The sequence below is a fragment of the Monodelphis domestica genome, chromosome 2 (genome assembly GCF_027887165.1).
Source record: "Monodelphis domestica isolate mMonDom1 chromosome 2, mMonDom1.pri, whole genome shotgun sequence".
NCBI lineage: Eukaryota > Metazoa > Chordata > Mammalia > Didelphimorphia > Didelphidae > Monodelphis > Monodelphis domestica.
The window spans coordinates 82,548,471-82,565,225 of NC_077228.1; the positions used below are offsets into that span (position 1 = coordinate 82,548,471).

Here is a 16,755-nt window from a genome sequence, read left to right on the forward strand (position 1 = left end):
AATTTCTTTGAGTCATGATTGATTTTAGAATTGATACAATGGAGATACTTGGAATCAATCTCCACCCTACTCAGTCCTAACAGGATTGAGGAAGGGCTGCAGCATAGATCAAAATTTAATTATTCCAATCTCTACCCTACTCAGGTTAACAGGATTTAGGAAGGGCTGTAGCAAAGGATCAAAGATTTAATTATTTGAAAATATGACCTTCAACAGACATGTGCAAAGCCAGAGACCTCTGGGCAGTCCTGGGTTAAGCTAGAGCCTCCATTGGCACAGGGAAATTGATGGACAGTGATTGGTAGATGTGAGAACTGAGGGGAGGGAACTTGGATGGTTTCCTTAAAGATAGAGGGGTCTGAAGACTCAGGGTGGTGGTTGAGGAGTTTGTCTGAGTGGTTGGAGTGTGCTCTGAGAAGCTTGCTCTGAAGGAAGCTGAAGGTGGGGCCTCTGAGACTGTTTCTCCATTTTGGTCACGTGAGTAATAGGGACTGATCTCTTTTCTTTGCCCCAGCTATCTAAGGCTTGGGCCTTTTGGCCCAGCCTAAATAGAAGGGGTATTTAAGCCCTATTTCCTTCTCTCCCCCTCTCTCTCTATCTCTAATTCCTTTCTTCCTCCTGTTTGTAATTAAACTCTATAAAAGGTTGACGGCTGACTTGAGTTTTCATTTAGGAATTACATAGCTGAATTCCTTGGCGACCTTAAATTGATATATATCAGTCTTTTAAAGTGATTTCCTTGTCACATTGTGGCGACCACGAAGGGAATATATAGTAACAAATGGTAAAGGCCATTCAATATATACCTAATGTATGAACAGGTAGGTAAGTTTGCACCAAGGATAGAAGATGAGAGAGCAGAGCATAGCCAGGCAAGGCAATTTTGAAAGTGACATAAGGAATTTATTATGTATTTTTTTAAAGTAACCATTATGGAATAGAGATCCATTTCATAAATTAATTTAGAATCCTCTTTTGTGTTGTGTTGTGCATATGAAAGTGTTCTCTTTTGTTATTAAGTTCAGAGAGAGAATAATAATGTAAAAGGAAAAAAGGCAAGCAGGGAGATGGAGAAACTTTATCAGATTGGAAGTTATGTTTGAGCATGCACATCAGATTATAAAATTTTAAAGAAGATACAGCTTGTGGTAGGAGGAATTGGAATTGAAATTAGAATCTACAATTGTAGCATTAGTGGGCTAGTTATGTTTAACACTTTCTTTATCCTCTTTCCTAGAGCACAAAGGTTACTCTAGCTTTGACCATTTTCATAGTTATTATACCATGTAAATATTTTTCTATGTCTTTTTGTTATTTGTTACTCAGTAAATTATATGGTTAGTAACACACACACACAGAGAAGGCAGGAAACAAAGAAAAGAGAAAATACTCAATCCATATATACCTGGTGATATCCTATTTATCTCTCCCTTTCATGACTAAATTCTTTGAGAAAGCCACTGAAAAGGAAGCTGGGGGCTCAGTGGATAGAGCATTGACATAGAATCAGAAGACCCTAGTTCACATTCTGCTTCAGATACTATGTGATTTTGAACAAATTACTTAACCTCTGTATGCCTCAGTTTTCCTAGCTGTAAAATAGATATAATAATACCTACCACCCAGATTGTGGTGTGGATCAAATGAGATTATGTTTTTGAAGTGCTTAGCACAATTCTTAGATCATAGTAGGATCTTAATAAATTCCCTCCATCTACAATCTGTGCTTTTTCTTCTTTTACTCTCTCCTGAAGTTTGTGTAATCTGACTTCCAGCTCTATTCAACTCAAACTACTTTCCCCAAAGTTACCAAGAATCTCTTCGTCAACAAATTCTATGCCCTTTCCTAATCTTGATCCTTTCTGATCTCTCTATAGGTTTTAACATTGTTTGTTCACCCTTGACTTGGTATTCTCTCCTCTCTGGATTTTCATGGCATTATTCTATCCTGTTCTTCTATCTGTGTGACCTTTCTCAAGTTTCCTTTGCTGAATCTATGTCATAACCACCTAGTGATGAATAACTCCTAAAACTGTTCTGGGCCCTCTTCTCTTTCTATACTATGCCATTTGGTTATTTCTTTGGGTCTCATGAATTTAGTTAACATCTCTATGTTGATGATTCTCATAGTTCTTTAACCAGATATACCCTCACTCCTGATCTCTTCAATCTGGCATGTCTCATAGAGATACCTTAAACTCACCATGATCAAATTAAACGCATTACCTTTTTCCTTAAGTGCTTCCCTTTTCCCTAACTTTCCTTTTACTGTTGAGGATACCACCATCTAAGTTTAGGTATCATACTGGACTCTTCAATTTTTTTTCGCTCCCTCATATCGAATATGTTATTAAGCCATGCCCATTCTACTTTGCAATATTTTCTGTATATTCTCTCTTCTCCCTTTTGATTTTTCTGCTGTTTTGGTGCAGGTTCTCACCACCTAATACCTGGATTATTACAATAGTCATTCTAGTACATCTTTCACTTTTCTGCTAAATTGATCTTCATAAAGTGTAGGTCTGACTATTCATTAAATTCCAGAGGACTGGACTACCTATTATCTTCAGAAAGAAATATAAAAGTCATCTGTTTGGCTTTTAAAGCCTTTTCTAAACCTTTCCCTCTCATATCTTTCTAGTCTTCTTATATTTTACTTCCCTCCATGTACCCTACTCTCTAATGACATTATCCCACTTATTCCTCAGAAAACACTCTACTTCCTGACTCTGCATATTCACTGATTCTTTCTCATGCCTGGAAAGCTCTCCTTGCTTTTATCTACCTCCTGGCTTCCCTGACTTCTTATGTGTTTTAGCTCATGTCTGATCTTCTGTAAGAGGCTTTTCCTTATCCCCCTCAATTGCTAGTATTTTCTTTGGGAAATTATTTCTAGTTTACTCTGTATATAGCTTATTTGCATATAATTACATGTTCATTAGAACATGAACTATGAGGACAGAGACTGTTTTTGGCTTTCTTTGATATCTTTGGTGCTTAGCACATTGTTTGGACCATAGTATGCATTTAATAACCAAACATGGACTTATGTAGTATGACAAATGAGTCATTTTGCAAAGCCTTATCAAATTATTTATAATAAAAATAAGAACTGTTAAAAAATTCAGAATACATGATCATTTTTCATAGGATCATAGATATTTATAGAACTAGAAAAAAGCTTAAAGATCATTTAATGCAAGCCGTATCATTTTACAGCAAAGAGAGACCTAGAGCAATTACTGCCTTGTTTTGCTATCCTACCATTTGTAAGATTTAAATTTAGGTTTTTGACTAAATATGAGTTAGAAAGTAATATTGTGGTTGCCAATTTTAAAATATTATAGCTTAAGTCAAAATAATTTTTTAACAGCTTTTATTTAGAAAGCGGTAGAAAGAGTAAAAGTGTAAAATGTAGATAAAGAGACAGATTCCTAAGAAGCCTACCAGGCCTTCTCTGGTGAAGTCTGGCCCAGCCCTGGCAGGGATTAGACTGTGTCCATGTGAATTTCCTGGTGTTGTCTTCCGCCAGCCAGGGTTCCACCAACAAAGCCTCCTCCAAAGCTGAGGCAGGAATCTCAGCTACTCACTCCAAACACCAGGAAAGGAACAATGATCTCTAGACCATGCTGGGCTCTTCTATGTTCCTTTTCCTTGTCACTTCCTGTCACTCCCCTTTTACAGAAACCAATTGCAGTCTTTCAATTTGCCTAGCACTGTGGGGGTTTGATGGTGGGTAGGTGAGTGTGGTTGGGGTTGGGGTGGGGCAGTGGCCTTTGGAGGTATGAGCTTACTATTCTAGTAAGTGCCTTGCCATCTCCCCTACTTAATGGTAAGTAGGGATACTTTTAAGTTCTTGATTTGATTAGCTAAAAAGAGACAAGGAGAGAGTTAATCCTATCTTCACAATTTTTACACATCTTGATGACCATTCCAAATTAGTCTGATAGCTTCACAAGAGGAGGAAGCCTTTTTTGAAGAAAAAAAAAAAAGCCTAGTATTGCTTTGCAAAGTTTGTGCTCATTCAGTTCTTTCTTCTTTTTAGAAGTCCGATGATACAGACATTTTATACTGTGATCCAAAAAGAAAAGAGGACCTTCAGAGGTAAATTCCTTATTTTTCTAATATCTTTATGCTTTTTTTTTTTTTGGTTAACATGGATGATGGATGTTGAAGCCCAAGGCAGATAAAAATAAGAATATATTTTGAATTTGGATAAGTTTGGAAAATCTTTTATTTAATTGTCAATCTGTAAAAACATAGAGCCACCAAAGCAGTTACAAAAAACAAGTCTTTAATCAGTACAAGAGTTCTTATGGCCACCACACAGATTCATGCACCACACTGAATTAGGCTCTGAGATGCTGGGAACAATGTTTTTGGGGAATTGGACCAGGAGTGGGAATCTCCATCATGGGAATTTCCATCCAACTGAAGAACTTGGGATCTTATATACCAGTGATGGTGAACCTATGGCATGGATACCAAAGATGGAACTCAAGAGTTCTCTGTGGGCACATGGGCCCCTACCCCACCCCAGGTCATTATTAGAAAGGCAGAGGGAATGACATGGGTGCCTGATAACATTTTTTCACATCTCCTTCCCCTCTGCTCAGTAGCCTAATGGTAGCACACAGGGGGCAGCTCACATGTGGCAGAGCTGGAGGGGAGCAGAGGGCTTGGGCCACTCCCTTCCCTTTCTGTACACTCACTGAGGAGATTCTTCACTTCACCTCCCCCTCCATCCAGCAGTCTAATGGGACCACTTCCTCCCTCCCCTGTGTAGGGTAAAGGGGCAGCAGGGTGTACCCCTTACTCAGGGCCAGGTTGGGGCATGGCCCAAGGTCTTTTGGGGGGGGCAGGCATAGTACATGGTCATGGTGGTTGGGTTTGGGGTGGAGCCCAGCACTCCTGAAAGGTTCACCATCATTGTTATATACCAGTTAGGGAGTATAGGATAGGAAGAACAATTGATTGGCTTACATGGAGACTGGGGTTGGACCATTCCATCCTGGCTTTACTATTTGGGAGTTGCCTAGATATACAATGAGAGAAACTTCTAAGACAAAAGGATATTAAGGTTTGAATATCTATCACTCCAATTCAGGGCGCTTAATGGTTGCTTGACAGCTTATTGTTCACTCTGGGACTACAGTCAATCTGGGAGTTCCTTGAAGGCAAGTTCCCATGGGACAAAGGTAAATTTGGGTTTTCATAAAGCAAGGTTGTTTAATTTTCACTTAACTATTTTCTTCAATTTTTGCACATAAAATTGTTTCTGAGGTGATACATAAATTCTGGTCATAGTAGTAACAGTTTTGTCAATATCACCTTAAGCAAGAAAATTTTCAATGTGGTAAAAATTTCATCAGATTAAACCTAGATTTTAATCCTAAATAATTAGATTTTTCTTTCTTCCTTACAAAATTTTTAAGAAAACATTAGCATATGTCAGCATGAAATTTGGGAACCCCAGGTTTACCCCTGTCCCTTGGGAAAATACCTTAAGGGAGGTCCCAGACTGACCTTATTTCTGGCTGAACTATAGACCTTAAAGTACATAATGATCCTAGTTTAGGTGGGACTAATGGACATAATCAAATGTTAAGTACCCTTTTTGTCTTAATTTCACCTATCAAAGTCCTCTCCCAGGTAGCCCAGCTAGACTCTTTTTCTTGTATCCATTGTAAGTTAGGCCACTCCTTGATACCCTAGCCTCTGGCAACATCCTCTTTCCCAAGCCTATTTGTGCACTGTCTATGTATGTTTGCTATACCTAGTTCCCCAAAAGGTATATAAGATTCCTGCATTCTATTATTCTTTGGAGAATCCTCTTGGGGACACTGTCCCCATAGCTCCGAGGGTTTGACTCTGTGTGGTATTTAGCTCTTGGCTCTGTGTGACAGCCTAATATTAATGGACCTATCTCTTTCCTGATTAAAGATTTGGTTTTGCTGACTACTTTAGTGATTCTGTGTTTTTCCAAGTTGACCATATGATAATTTAAGAAGTGAATATACAATTTATACTATGTGGAGTTTGTATAAAATTGATACTGGCCAACTTTGATGAAATGCTTGGTAGCAGAACTAGCCAGGAGAACTGATGAGATAATTATAGAGGATTATACAAATAGAGGGTAGACTTGTGATTAAATGGCTAAAGGATATAAACAGATTGTTTTCTAAGGAGGAAGTCTAATTTAATAGCCATAGGAAAAGATGCTTCAAATAATATTAATATAGAAATCCAAATGAAATCAACTCTAATGTTCCTCCTACCACTCATTGTCATGTTAACAATATTAACGAAAAAGGAAAATCACAAATTTTGGAGGGACTTTTGGAAGATTGGGTACATTAATACACTCTTGGCAGAGCTGTGAATTGTCTGACCATTCAGGAAAATAATTTGGAACTGGTCAGAAAGTCACTATACTGTACATGATATCAACTGAAATTGAAAAGAATTACCAAAGTAGATGGCAGTCTGGGGTCACTACACCACTGAGGTGCAAGAGTAACCACTAGTTGGGAGAAGAAACAGAGCTTAAATACTTTTCCCATGGGTGTGAGTCTTTTTGGAAGGCAAAGCCTAGAGAAGCTATTAATAAGTTGTTTTGCATAACAAATGAAAGTCTTTGAGGAGACCAAAGAAGGCCCCCACCTTGCTGCAATGCTGGTGGGATGTTAATTTGTTTTACAAAATAGCTGTGAACCCTCAGGCAATTTTTAAATTAAGTGTACAATATACTTTTAACTGCATCTTTTTACATTTTCTTTGGAAATTAATTGGAATGATAATCATCAGAAATTTCTTGAGTTGGTATAAATACTACCAGGGCTGCTTGTGAGTATTTTAATATTGGGTTAGCTTTCCAGGCACTTAATTTGCAGAGAGAAAAGACAAAATAAGTGAGAAGATACCTCATTAAGTTTGGATCTGAGGGCATATAGATATCTCAGTGGACAGAAAGGCAGGCCACAAGATGGAAGGTCCTAGGTTCAAATTTGACCTCAGATTCTTCCTAGCCCTATGACCCTGGGGAAGGCATTTTACCCCAATTACATGCCCCTCTTACCACTCTTTGAACTTATACTTAGTATCAGTTTAAGATGGTAAGGGTTTAAAAACAATAGATCAGATATGCCAAGTCAAACTTGATATAAAAATGCAGTTTGCTTAAAACTACCATAATACTGATAAAATTTAAAAGATAAGGGTTTAAAAAGACCAAAAAAAGAAACAAAACCCCTAAAACAATTTTCCTATACACAGTTTTCTGCCATTCTAAAACCTCAATTCATAATGTTTTTCTATACTTATTGCTTAAAAAAAATTTTTTTTAATAAAGATTCCTTTACTGAAGTGCTTGTTCAAGCACATATCAATGAAAAAATATCAAACAAGTTGATTTTAGGTGAGAATATCATTACCCAAATGAATGACAGGATATCACAGTCAGACTCAGATTTAAGCTGGTAGGAAGATTTTTTTATATGTGAAGCTGAGCCAGCAGCATCTTAACTTAGGCTTCCCAAATTGCCCTTCCAGCTTTCACACGCATTGAGCTACTGTCATTTTCCCAGAAAAAGTGAAACATTGGTTGGGGACACAAGCCTGAATGTGAAGCTCAAAAAAGAAAATTAATGGTCCTGAAAGGTTTCACCTTAAACAGTAAAGTTTCATTAACACAATAGGGCTGGATACAGTTGTTAAATTGTTACTAAATTAGCTCTCAAATAAAGTTCTCAGGCCTCCAAAACAAAAATCACAAAGAATTTCATTTAACATCCCTTTCTACAAGTTTTTCTCCTTTTTTAAATATAGCTTAAAATTCACCTTGAAATAAAACTAAAGTACTAATCTCTTTAATGAAGTTTAAACCCCCCCAAAAAAACTCTTACCTTCTGTCTTAGAATTCTGACACTAGGTTTGCACCTAGGACCTCCCATTTCTAGGCCTGGTTCTTTATTCACTGAACTACCTCGCTGCTCTTGAAGCAGAGATATTTCTAAGTCTAGTGTAATTGTCAAAATACCTGGGGCCACCATTCCCCTCAGTCCTTAAAAGGAGATGCTTAATTAAAGCCTGTATGGCCAAGTGTCAGTGTTGAGGTGCACTTTCAACATTCATATGATGGTTGCACTCCAAACTTCTGAAGAACACCGAATTGGATAGACTTATGAGACTGCTACTGTCAACCCTTAAAAAGCAGAGAGGGAACAGTTACTCTGTTCTTTTGAAAACCAGAGAGCATTGGGTTTTTACCTGCTAGCTCTAAAAAGCAAAGAGCCAAAGTGTGATTAGCAATTCGTTTATTTCCTTTGAGAAAAAAACCAAAAACACTGTATGGAGATTGGGGTAGAACCAAGCCTGTGGAAGAGGAGGTGTTATAGATTTCATAGTATTCTAAGAAGAGGGAAGGGGTAGAAGGTTGGGCAACAAGGGTGGAAACTTTTGCTTAGCAACAGCAGATAACAAATTAGAATGAAGACCAAGACAATCAAAGATGGAAGAAGATAACCTTAGAATTATCTCCAGGGACTCTTGGTTCATTCTGATATGAACCATTTTTGGCTTGCAGTGATGGCAAACCTTTTTGAGAGACTGAGTGCCAGGCCCTAACCCCACCCCATCCCTCAGACTGAGCATTGTGCCCCCCCTCCAGAACCTATGTGCTGTGCCCCTCTCCCCACCAACTGCCAGGCTTGCCCAGCCCCCCACCCTTGCACCACATGAGGAGGAAGAAAGAGCTCCCATTGGGCTGCTGGGCAAAGTGGGGGTGGATGTAAAAAAAAATGTCATCCTACATAGTGGAGAGGGGGAGGGGAGCAGCTCCGCCTGGATCCTTCTACTTTTCTAGTAACAAACTCAGGAGGGGGTGGGGTAGGCTGCATGCCATAGGTTTGCCATCACAGTTATATAGGAACATTTGTGGGTTTACTTCAATCAAGGGCATTGTTTTATCAAGTTAATTCTGATGTTTCTCATCAAGATCTATAAATCAAGGCAATTTTAATAGTATAAAACCATCTGAGACAATATCACCTTGACACTGCTAAGTTAAGATGTGTCTTTTAATATGAATAAATTTAAGTAGAATTTACTTTCTTAATGTAAGCTTATTTGTAAATTCTTCCAATTTAATTCAGTATGAAGTGTTAAAAAATCTTATACCATAGCAGCAGAGCTGATGCAAACCTACAACCTTGCCAATTAGCAAGTCACTAACATCTTATCAGATAAAACAATAAAGAATATGTTAACAATATTCAGGAATACGGGCTCCAAAGAGTCAGGTCAAATTCTTTGACAGGGCATGGCTTTTTTTTTTCCCCCAGAGTGGAATTGGAGAATTCTCACAGAACACTGAGAGTTAACATATTTCCAGTTTGCACAATATAAAGAAACATTTATGGTTATATCTAAAACAGTATAGAGTGCAAAAAATTACTGTAGCCAGCATTTATATTGTTAAGGAGGGTATCTGATTCCCGTCTAACTTCATTCAAAACTGGCTAAGCCATTAAAACTTCAAAATTTCTAGGGCCCTGTTAGCAAAGGTGTGGCATATGTGCTCTGGCAACACAGAGGGGGCTGCTCCTTTCCCCGTTTCCACTGTACCTAAGAACATGTTTCACATTCTCTTTTCCTTTGCCCAGTAGCTAAATGTGAGCACTTCCTCACTCCACTGTCTGGGGTAATGTGGTATAATGGGATTCTCTTCTTTGTTTTAATATATCTTTTAACATTTTCAGATCCCAACAATTTCCTTTCCTACATCTTATTCATAAGCATCCTGTTGGAGAGATACAATTTAATTTAAAATGAGGACAGAATAAATTCAATTATATCTGGATCTATTTTGCAGATGGTATTACCTAGAATCTCAATTTATAATTTTAATTAGTATTATGGGGCCCATGATTTTAAAAGTGGTAGTGTGATACTAGTTTTTAATCTAATTCAATCATCTATTTAAATTTAAATTTAGTTCAAATCTGGGTGTTTTAATGGCAACATTTAAAATCTCAGAATATAGTTCCCATTGTTTTCCATTTATTCTTAACTCTATAGATTTTCTTTATACTTCTAAATCAAGCTGCAATTTTTTAATTATTGTAGTTCCTAATAAAATAAATGTTTTTTCACACAACTTTCTACTTGAAACCTAAACTTCCTTTAAATCTTTCTGTTCTTTAATATACTTTTAGGAATTATAAGCATCTTTATCAGCTCACAAAAATGTAGTCCTCTCAAATAACAATTAAGTTCTGCTAAATCATTCACAGAAGTAAAATCAAAGATATTTTCTAAATAAATACCTACATTTCAAGTTGCTTTTTTAAAATAAGTTTCTCTTTTGGGTTCATGAAGCAAAATAGTTCTCAAAAATTCTAATATTTATTATCTATTATGAAAATAAGTAGGAGTCTCCTATAATATACAGCAGAATTTCTTATTATAAAAAAACAACAATCGTTCCCAAGTATCTATTTAGATTTTCTATTCAGATTTTGTTTACCTCTAGGCTTTTCCCTTATACATATAAATTTTTCTCTTTTCTCTCCTCCCTTACCTTAAAACTGGTGGTTGAGAAGCCAGTTTCCCATATTCAAATGAAACATAATCTATAAACCTCAATTTTGAGATTCAGTTACACTTGGATTTATAATCTCTGTTACTCAAGATAAGTTCATTGAAGTTTTCTTTAGTTAGAAACAAATTATTTAAAAGCAGGTTAAAAAAATTAAGCTGTAGTCACCCTTAAACTGCTTCTCAGGGTAAAATTACAGAGATTAGTACAGTTTTTGAGCTATATTATAAAAAAAAAGGAACTTATTCAAATGAGTTGGTTAGGGTGGAAAAAGAGCATCCAGAACATTTTTCTCTTTGCAGTTTTGGGCCCCAATTATTTATAAAAATTCTTAAAAGTGACCTAGACTAGGGGACCATAGCTAGGTGACTCAGTGGATTGAGAGCCAGACCTAGAAACAGGAGGCTCTGTATTCAAATTTGGCCTTGGTCACTTACTAGCCACATGACCCTAGGCAAGTCACAACTCCATTTACCTAGTACTTACTGCTATTCTGCCTTAGAACCAATATTTAGTATCAATTTTAAGATAGAATGTAAGGGTTTTAAAAAATGGCCTAGATTTAAACCTTTCACTTTTCACTATGACACTTTCAACTTCACTACAGTTTCACTACAAAACAGAAGTCAAATGTATGGCTATTACCACAACCTTCCCCCTCCCCTGCTGCTTAGACCATGAGAGTGAGAAGAAAAGCCTCTTGCTTTTTACTCTGGACACACAAACACATAAACATACCCACAGCATACTTAACCCAAATAACACTTCACAAATAGACAAAAGTATAAAACATAAAACATATACCTGGCAGCCATCCTTTTGGAGGTGACCTGTTGGAGTGCCATAGTCTGACTGCCATCCAATTAGGAGAACCATTTTTGTATGTTTCATCATTACTGATACCATTTTACACATGGGGTTACTGAGAAAATGCTTGCTGAATTGATGTGAACCCCAAAACCATATGAGTATTATGCCTGTAGACCATTAAGAGGTATAAAACTAACATTATGGTAGAAACACTATGTTTGGATAAATTCCCAAAGCTTTTCCCCCACTATTCTTTATTTGAGACATTTGTTACATAAGATTTTTTTAATTGTAAAAAACCTAAAACCTTTTTCATATACTTTTTAAAATATCACTTTAATTCCTGAATATAATGAGCCTTATCATTTGAAACAAGGAATTAAAAAGAGAAAGCAAAAGCAGTTCCATTAAATAACTAATAATCACCTAAACTTATCTTGATAGTCTATGCAGTGATCCATACTTATTATCTGCAGAGAAGGAAAGGATATGCCTTTTGATCTCTTTTTAACCAAGCTTGGACATTATCATTACATGACGGGCTTATCTTTATTTATTTATTTATTTTTTCTCATGCATGCTATTGTAGTCATGGTGTACATTTGTAAAAGTTTTCCAATGTTTCTCTGAATTCTTCATATTTGTCGTTTCTTGCTAGACAATATTTTTCTATTACATTCTGTTTGTTTAGCCATGCTTTGGTTTGTTTCCAGTTTATTTTACTAGAAAAAAAGTGTTGGTGTGACCATTTTGTTATCTATGAGACCTTTCTGTTTCTGACCCCCCTGGCATATATATATATCTAGCAATGGATCTCTGGATTAAAGGTAGTGGGCATTTCAGCTGCAATTTTAGCTTGATTCTAAATTATTTTCCAAAACATTTGAACCAATTCAAAGCTTTTCTAATATTGTATGAATGTGCTATTCTTTCTCAAGCCTTTCTAGCATTGGGTGAGATTCTCATTAGTAAAAATGGGATAATAATACCCATAGTACTCATTTCCCTGATTTATTGTGAAGATAAAAAGAAGTAATACAGTTGAAGCATTTTATAGACTTTAAAGCCCTACAAAAATGTAAGCCATTACAATAGATTGTTATGAATTGGGTGTTAATCAGATATGTTTTTGCTGCTCTTGAATTGTTAAAGTATTTAACTGGGGTTTGGAAACTCCAAGACTTAATTCTTAATGCAGCTTATATTAGTTTATGTTTTACACTATATCAATATAAGTTTGAGAGTTATAATGTATAATTAGGCCTGTAACTTATGTTTCTGCACTACTTTGTAGGTTGGATATTGAAACAGGCACTCAAAAGAAGAAACAAAAAATCAGTTCTTTTTCATCCCAAGAGCCTGATAGACTCCAGAAGAAATTGTTTGATGACAGTCAAAGTACTTCTCACAGTCAGTCTTTAAACAGAACTGAAAAAGAAATAAAGAAGTATGTTGCTTTAAAACATGAAGATGTAAAATCAAAAAGTGAGAACAACCAGAGTAACTGTGACCTCAAAAGTAGTAGCAGCCTCACATGTAACAAGAAGGCACAGTCTAAATCTGAAGCTCCAACCAGTGAAAGGAAATGGCCTCATTATCTTGCTCAGAGGGAGAAGTTAAAAGCATTAAAGAAGAGAGAAAAGAACAACAAAGTCAAAGATAATTTAGGAAAACCTGTGCTTGAGAAATACATCAAAGATGAGTTTGCTAAGGAATGTAGTTCCAAAGCCTTGAATAAAGAAGCACTTGAATCTGAAAGATGCAAAATCAGTTTCAAAGTTGCCACAAAATCCTGTGGTACTCTTCGAAAACCAATAGAGAATAATGTTTTTGATTCTAAATTTCCTAAACCAAAGCCTACATGTGAGAAAAAAGAGACTCTCCAGAATCCTCCAAATTTTTCTAAACACAAAGTTAAACATTTATTACCATCAGTCACTTCATATAAATCATCTGATTGTAAGTGGAAAGAAAAATATCATCCTGAGCATTCCAACCAAAAAAGAAACAATTCACAGCCAGAAGAAAGCTCATTTCCTACCACTGAATCACTAAAACAGGTGGAGTGAATAGATATTTTGGTCAAAAGAGTTTGATAGTAGAGAAAGCTTTTTAAGTGGATTTGTATTAGAAATATTCACGATGGAAAACTGATTAAACTGAGAGGGGGTTTTCTTTGTTTCTAGGGCTCAAACATCATTATATAATAGAATAAAATGTGGGGAAAGAGGGAGCTCCTATCCTTTCTTCCTTGATAGTGAGTGGGTTAGTGCTTTTGTACTCAGTAAAATTTACTTTTAAAAGTTGCCAGTTATTAGAATGAATGCTTCTCTAGGGAATTGAGTATTTTAGTTTTATCTTTTTGTCCTCATCACTTTTCATAGCACATGGTGCTTCATAAGTGCTCATTCTTGATTAACTGAATTGGTTGAAAAAGTTTCATCAAAGTGGTCTTTTTGACTCTTCCAATGATAGTCAGCTGCCAGAAAAACTCAAACAGTAGCCCTGTACTGGTAAGCTTTCAGCATTCCAGTGCCCTCCCTCCAGTTATAATTTGTTTAGTTTTTCTCTCTTAATTTCTCAGTTCATTTTTAGAAATGAGCACTTTTTTTGCTGGGTTCAATTCAATTCAGTAAGTATTTATTAAGCAGTTTTTATGTGTTAGGCACCAGAAATACAAGAAACAAGTGTTCCTATCAAAGAGCTGAAATTCTGCTGAGGGATACAACTTGTAGACATAGAAGTAAATGAAAGTATACAAGTATAATTTTAGAGGATGTTGGGGTATAATCCCTAAAAACTAAGCAGATCAGGAAAGGCATATAAGAGTTGATACCTGAATTATGTTTTGAATAAAACTAGATGTTCCAAAAGGTAGATATGAGGAAAGAATGCTCTGAAGGCATGGGGGGAGATAGCATATGCACACACACACACACACACATGCATATGCATATACATATGCACACAAATGTATATATGTTATATATAGGTAATAAGTACAAAGTAGTTGAATACAATGTAGTTCAGGAGGATGGGCATTAGTGGTTGTAGTGATTTGGAAAGTTCATACAGAAGATGGTGTTTGAACTTGCTCTATAAATGAAGAGAGGCTCTTTCAGGCAAAAGATAGAGAGTACATTCTAGGCATTGGGTGATAGACTAATACAAAGGTATAGAGACAGAAGAAGTTTGTGCAGAATGAGAATCCCTGACCTTTTTGAAAAATTATGACTATAGATATTAGAATCAATCAGTATTTATCTAAAGGAAGTGATTAATCTGGGATAGTGATTAATAATTATAGTAACTATATAAGGCTATTAAGCAAACTGAATGTAATGTATTTAGCTGCTTTTCTCTATGACCTCATATTAGCTGCTTTTTCTGTAACTTTGAATAAGCCAGTAAACTAGCATTTTGAAATGGGATGTGGCCTCATCCAGCCTGTGTATCCCAAGCAGAAGGGAATGACTGATTTGTGGGAAGGTTAGAGCATCCTCCAAGCAAAAGGCCAAAAGGCTATGTTTGCCCTCTGGTCTAAAGATCTGTGCTCTCTAAGTGGATGTTTTCCCAGGTATTCACAGAAAGCTTGTCCCTCGGAAGGTCTACCATATATAGCTTATCCTCTTTGCCATCTAAGGCATGTCCCTGGAAAGAATGGGGGTGGCTATTCTCTGAAGATCCAGAAAAGAGGAAGTGTTAGGTATATAACTGGTAGCAATCCCTCATTAAATTGGCTTAAGATGTGAGGAAGCCTAATGACACTGACATCTCAATAAATCTGTTACTGGCTTAGAGCTTTGCCTCTTTATTTTCTTTCAGATTGGCTTAAAAACATTTGTCACAGGAATAGAGAAAAGATCAATTTGGCTGTATTCAACAGTGCACTGTTGAGTATGTAAAACTGGGCAAAGGTATATTGAAACTAGAAACACAAATTGGGATCAGGTTGTTAAGGACCTTAAAAAATAAAAGAAAAACTTATTTTTTCCTAGAAAAAATAGGAAGTCATTGGGATTGATTGAGTAGGGAAGACATGGTCAGATCTGTGCTCAAGGAAAATTACTTTGGTAGCAGTGTATACGATAGACTGAAGTGGGTAGAGATTTGAAGCAGAAGATAACTTAGAAGACTATAGCAATAATCTAGCCAAAAGGTGATAAGGAATTCATCTAAGGCAGCAGTGTGAGGGAAGAGGAGTTGGATGAGAGATGTCATGGAGGTAGAAATGACAGGGTTTGACAACTGTTTACATATGTAAGATGATGGAAGGCGAGAAGCTAAGACTATTCCCAAAAATTGTGAATCTGAAAGATGGTGATGCCTTTATTAGGGGAGTTTTGTAGGGGAGACCATTTGGGAAGTAAATTTGAGGTCAGTTTTGGATCTATATTTGAGTTGTCTTCTGGATATCCAGTTAGAAATGTTGAAAGGCAGTTGGTGATGTAGGATTGCAATTTGGGGACAGACTAGGTTTGGATACATAGTTATAGAGTCATTTCCATAGAGATGATAATTGAATCCCTAGCTCTGCAAGGCATTAGCAAGAGAGACTATAGAGGGAAAAGAGAAGAAAACCTAGGACAGCATCTTGGGAACAGTCACAGTTATGAGCTTGTGGTTGATAAGTAAACAAAGGAGAATGAGGAGTTGAGGAAAACAACATTATGCCATGAAAATCCAGTTATTCAGTTGTAAATGTGGGTGATTGTAAGGTTATTGGTGCCTTAAATAGAATAGTGAACTTTGGAGGAAGGATTGGTTTTGGAGAAATTAGTAAGTTCCATTTTGTGTGAGTTGGATTTGAGATTCCTGTAGGGTGTCCATGTTGAGATTTCTAGCAGGCAATTGATAAGGTAGGACTGAAGTTTAGGAGAGATATGAAGACTAAACTTATAGATTGGGGATTCATCTGCCTAGAGATGATAATTAAGTCCTCAGGAGTTGAAGATATCTCCACTACTATAGTAGTGGACTACTATAGACTATGGTGGGGACATACCTACATATAAAACCATTGAAAAAATATAACTGGTTAGGATGTAGGCTTAGAATCTGATATGTTCTTTTATCATTAACTAATAAAGTTAAAATTTTATTTTAGAATTTCAAAGCAACAGACTCTCCTAATTCAAGTAATTGTGTTCAGGATATGGATCAAGAGGTTAGTACTCTACTTATTTATTTTGAATATATCGATTACAATTGCTAAATTGAGTTCTTGGCTTATTAACACTAAAAGTGATGTGAATATAAATATGATGCTCTTGTTGCTACACTATAATCATTACATATAATTATGTAATATATAATAATTGAGAGTCAGCATTATATAGCAAATG

General features: G+C 36.3%; 1 protein-coding gene across 5 annotated transcripts in view; it reads left to right on the top strand.

Annotated features, from left to right (window-relative positions):
• SWT1 (SWT1 RNA endoribonuclease homolog) overlaps positions 1–16,755 on the top strand; it is a 137,033-nt gene that overhangs the window by 11,599 nt on the left and 108,679 nt on the right. For 4 of the 5 annotated variants that reach the window (XM_007480961.3, XM_007480958.3, XM_007480959.2 and 1 more), the window contains exons 4-6: positions 4,046–4,104; positions 12,705–13,470; positions 16,518–16,577. In XM_007480961.3, the coding sequence (XP_007481023.2) occupies positions 4,046–4,104; positions 12,705–13,470; positions 16,518–16,577 (885 nt within the window). Of the gene's footprint in view, positions 1–4,045; positions 4,105–5,107; positions 5,199–12,704; positions 13,471–16,517; positions 16,578–16,755 lie in introns of those variants that run through there. The other variant, XM_056815649.1, reaches the window with a different exon arrangement.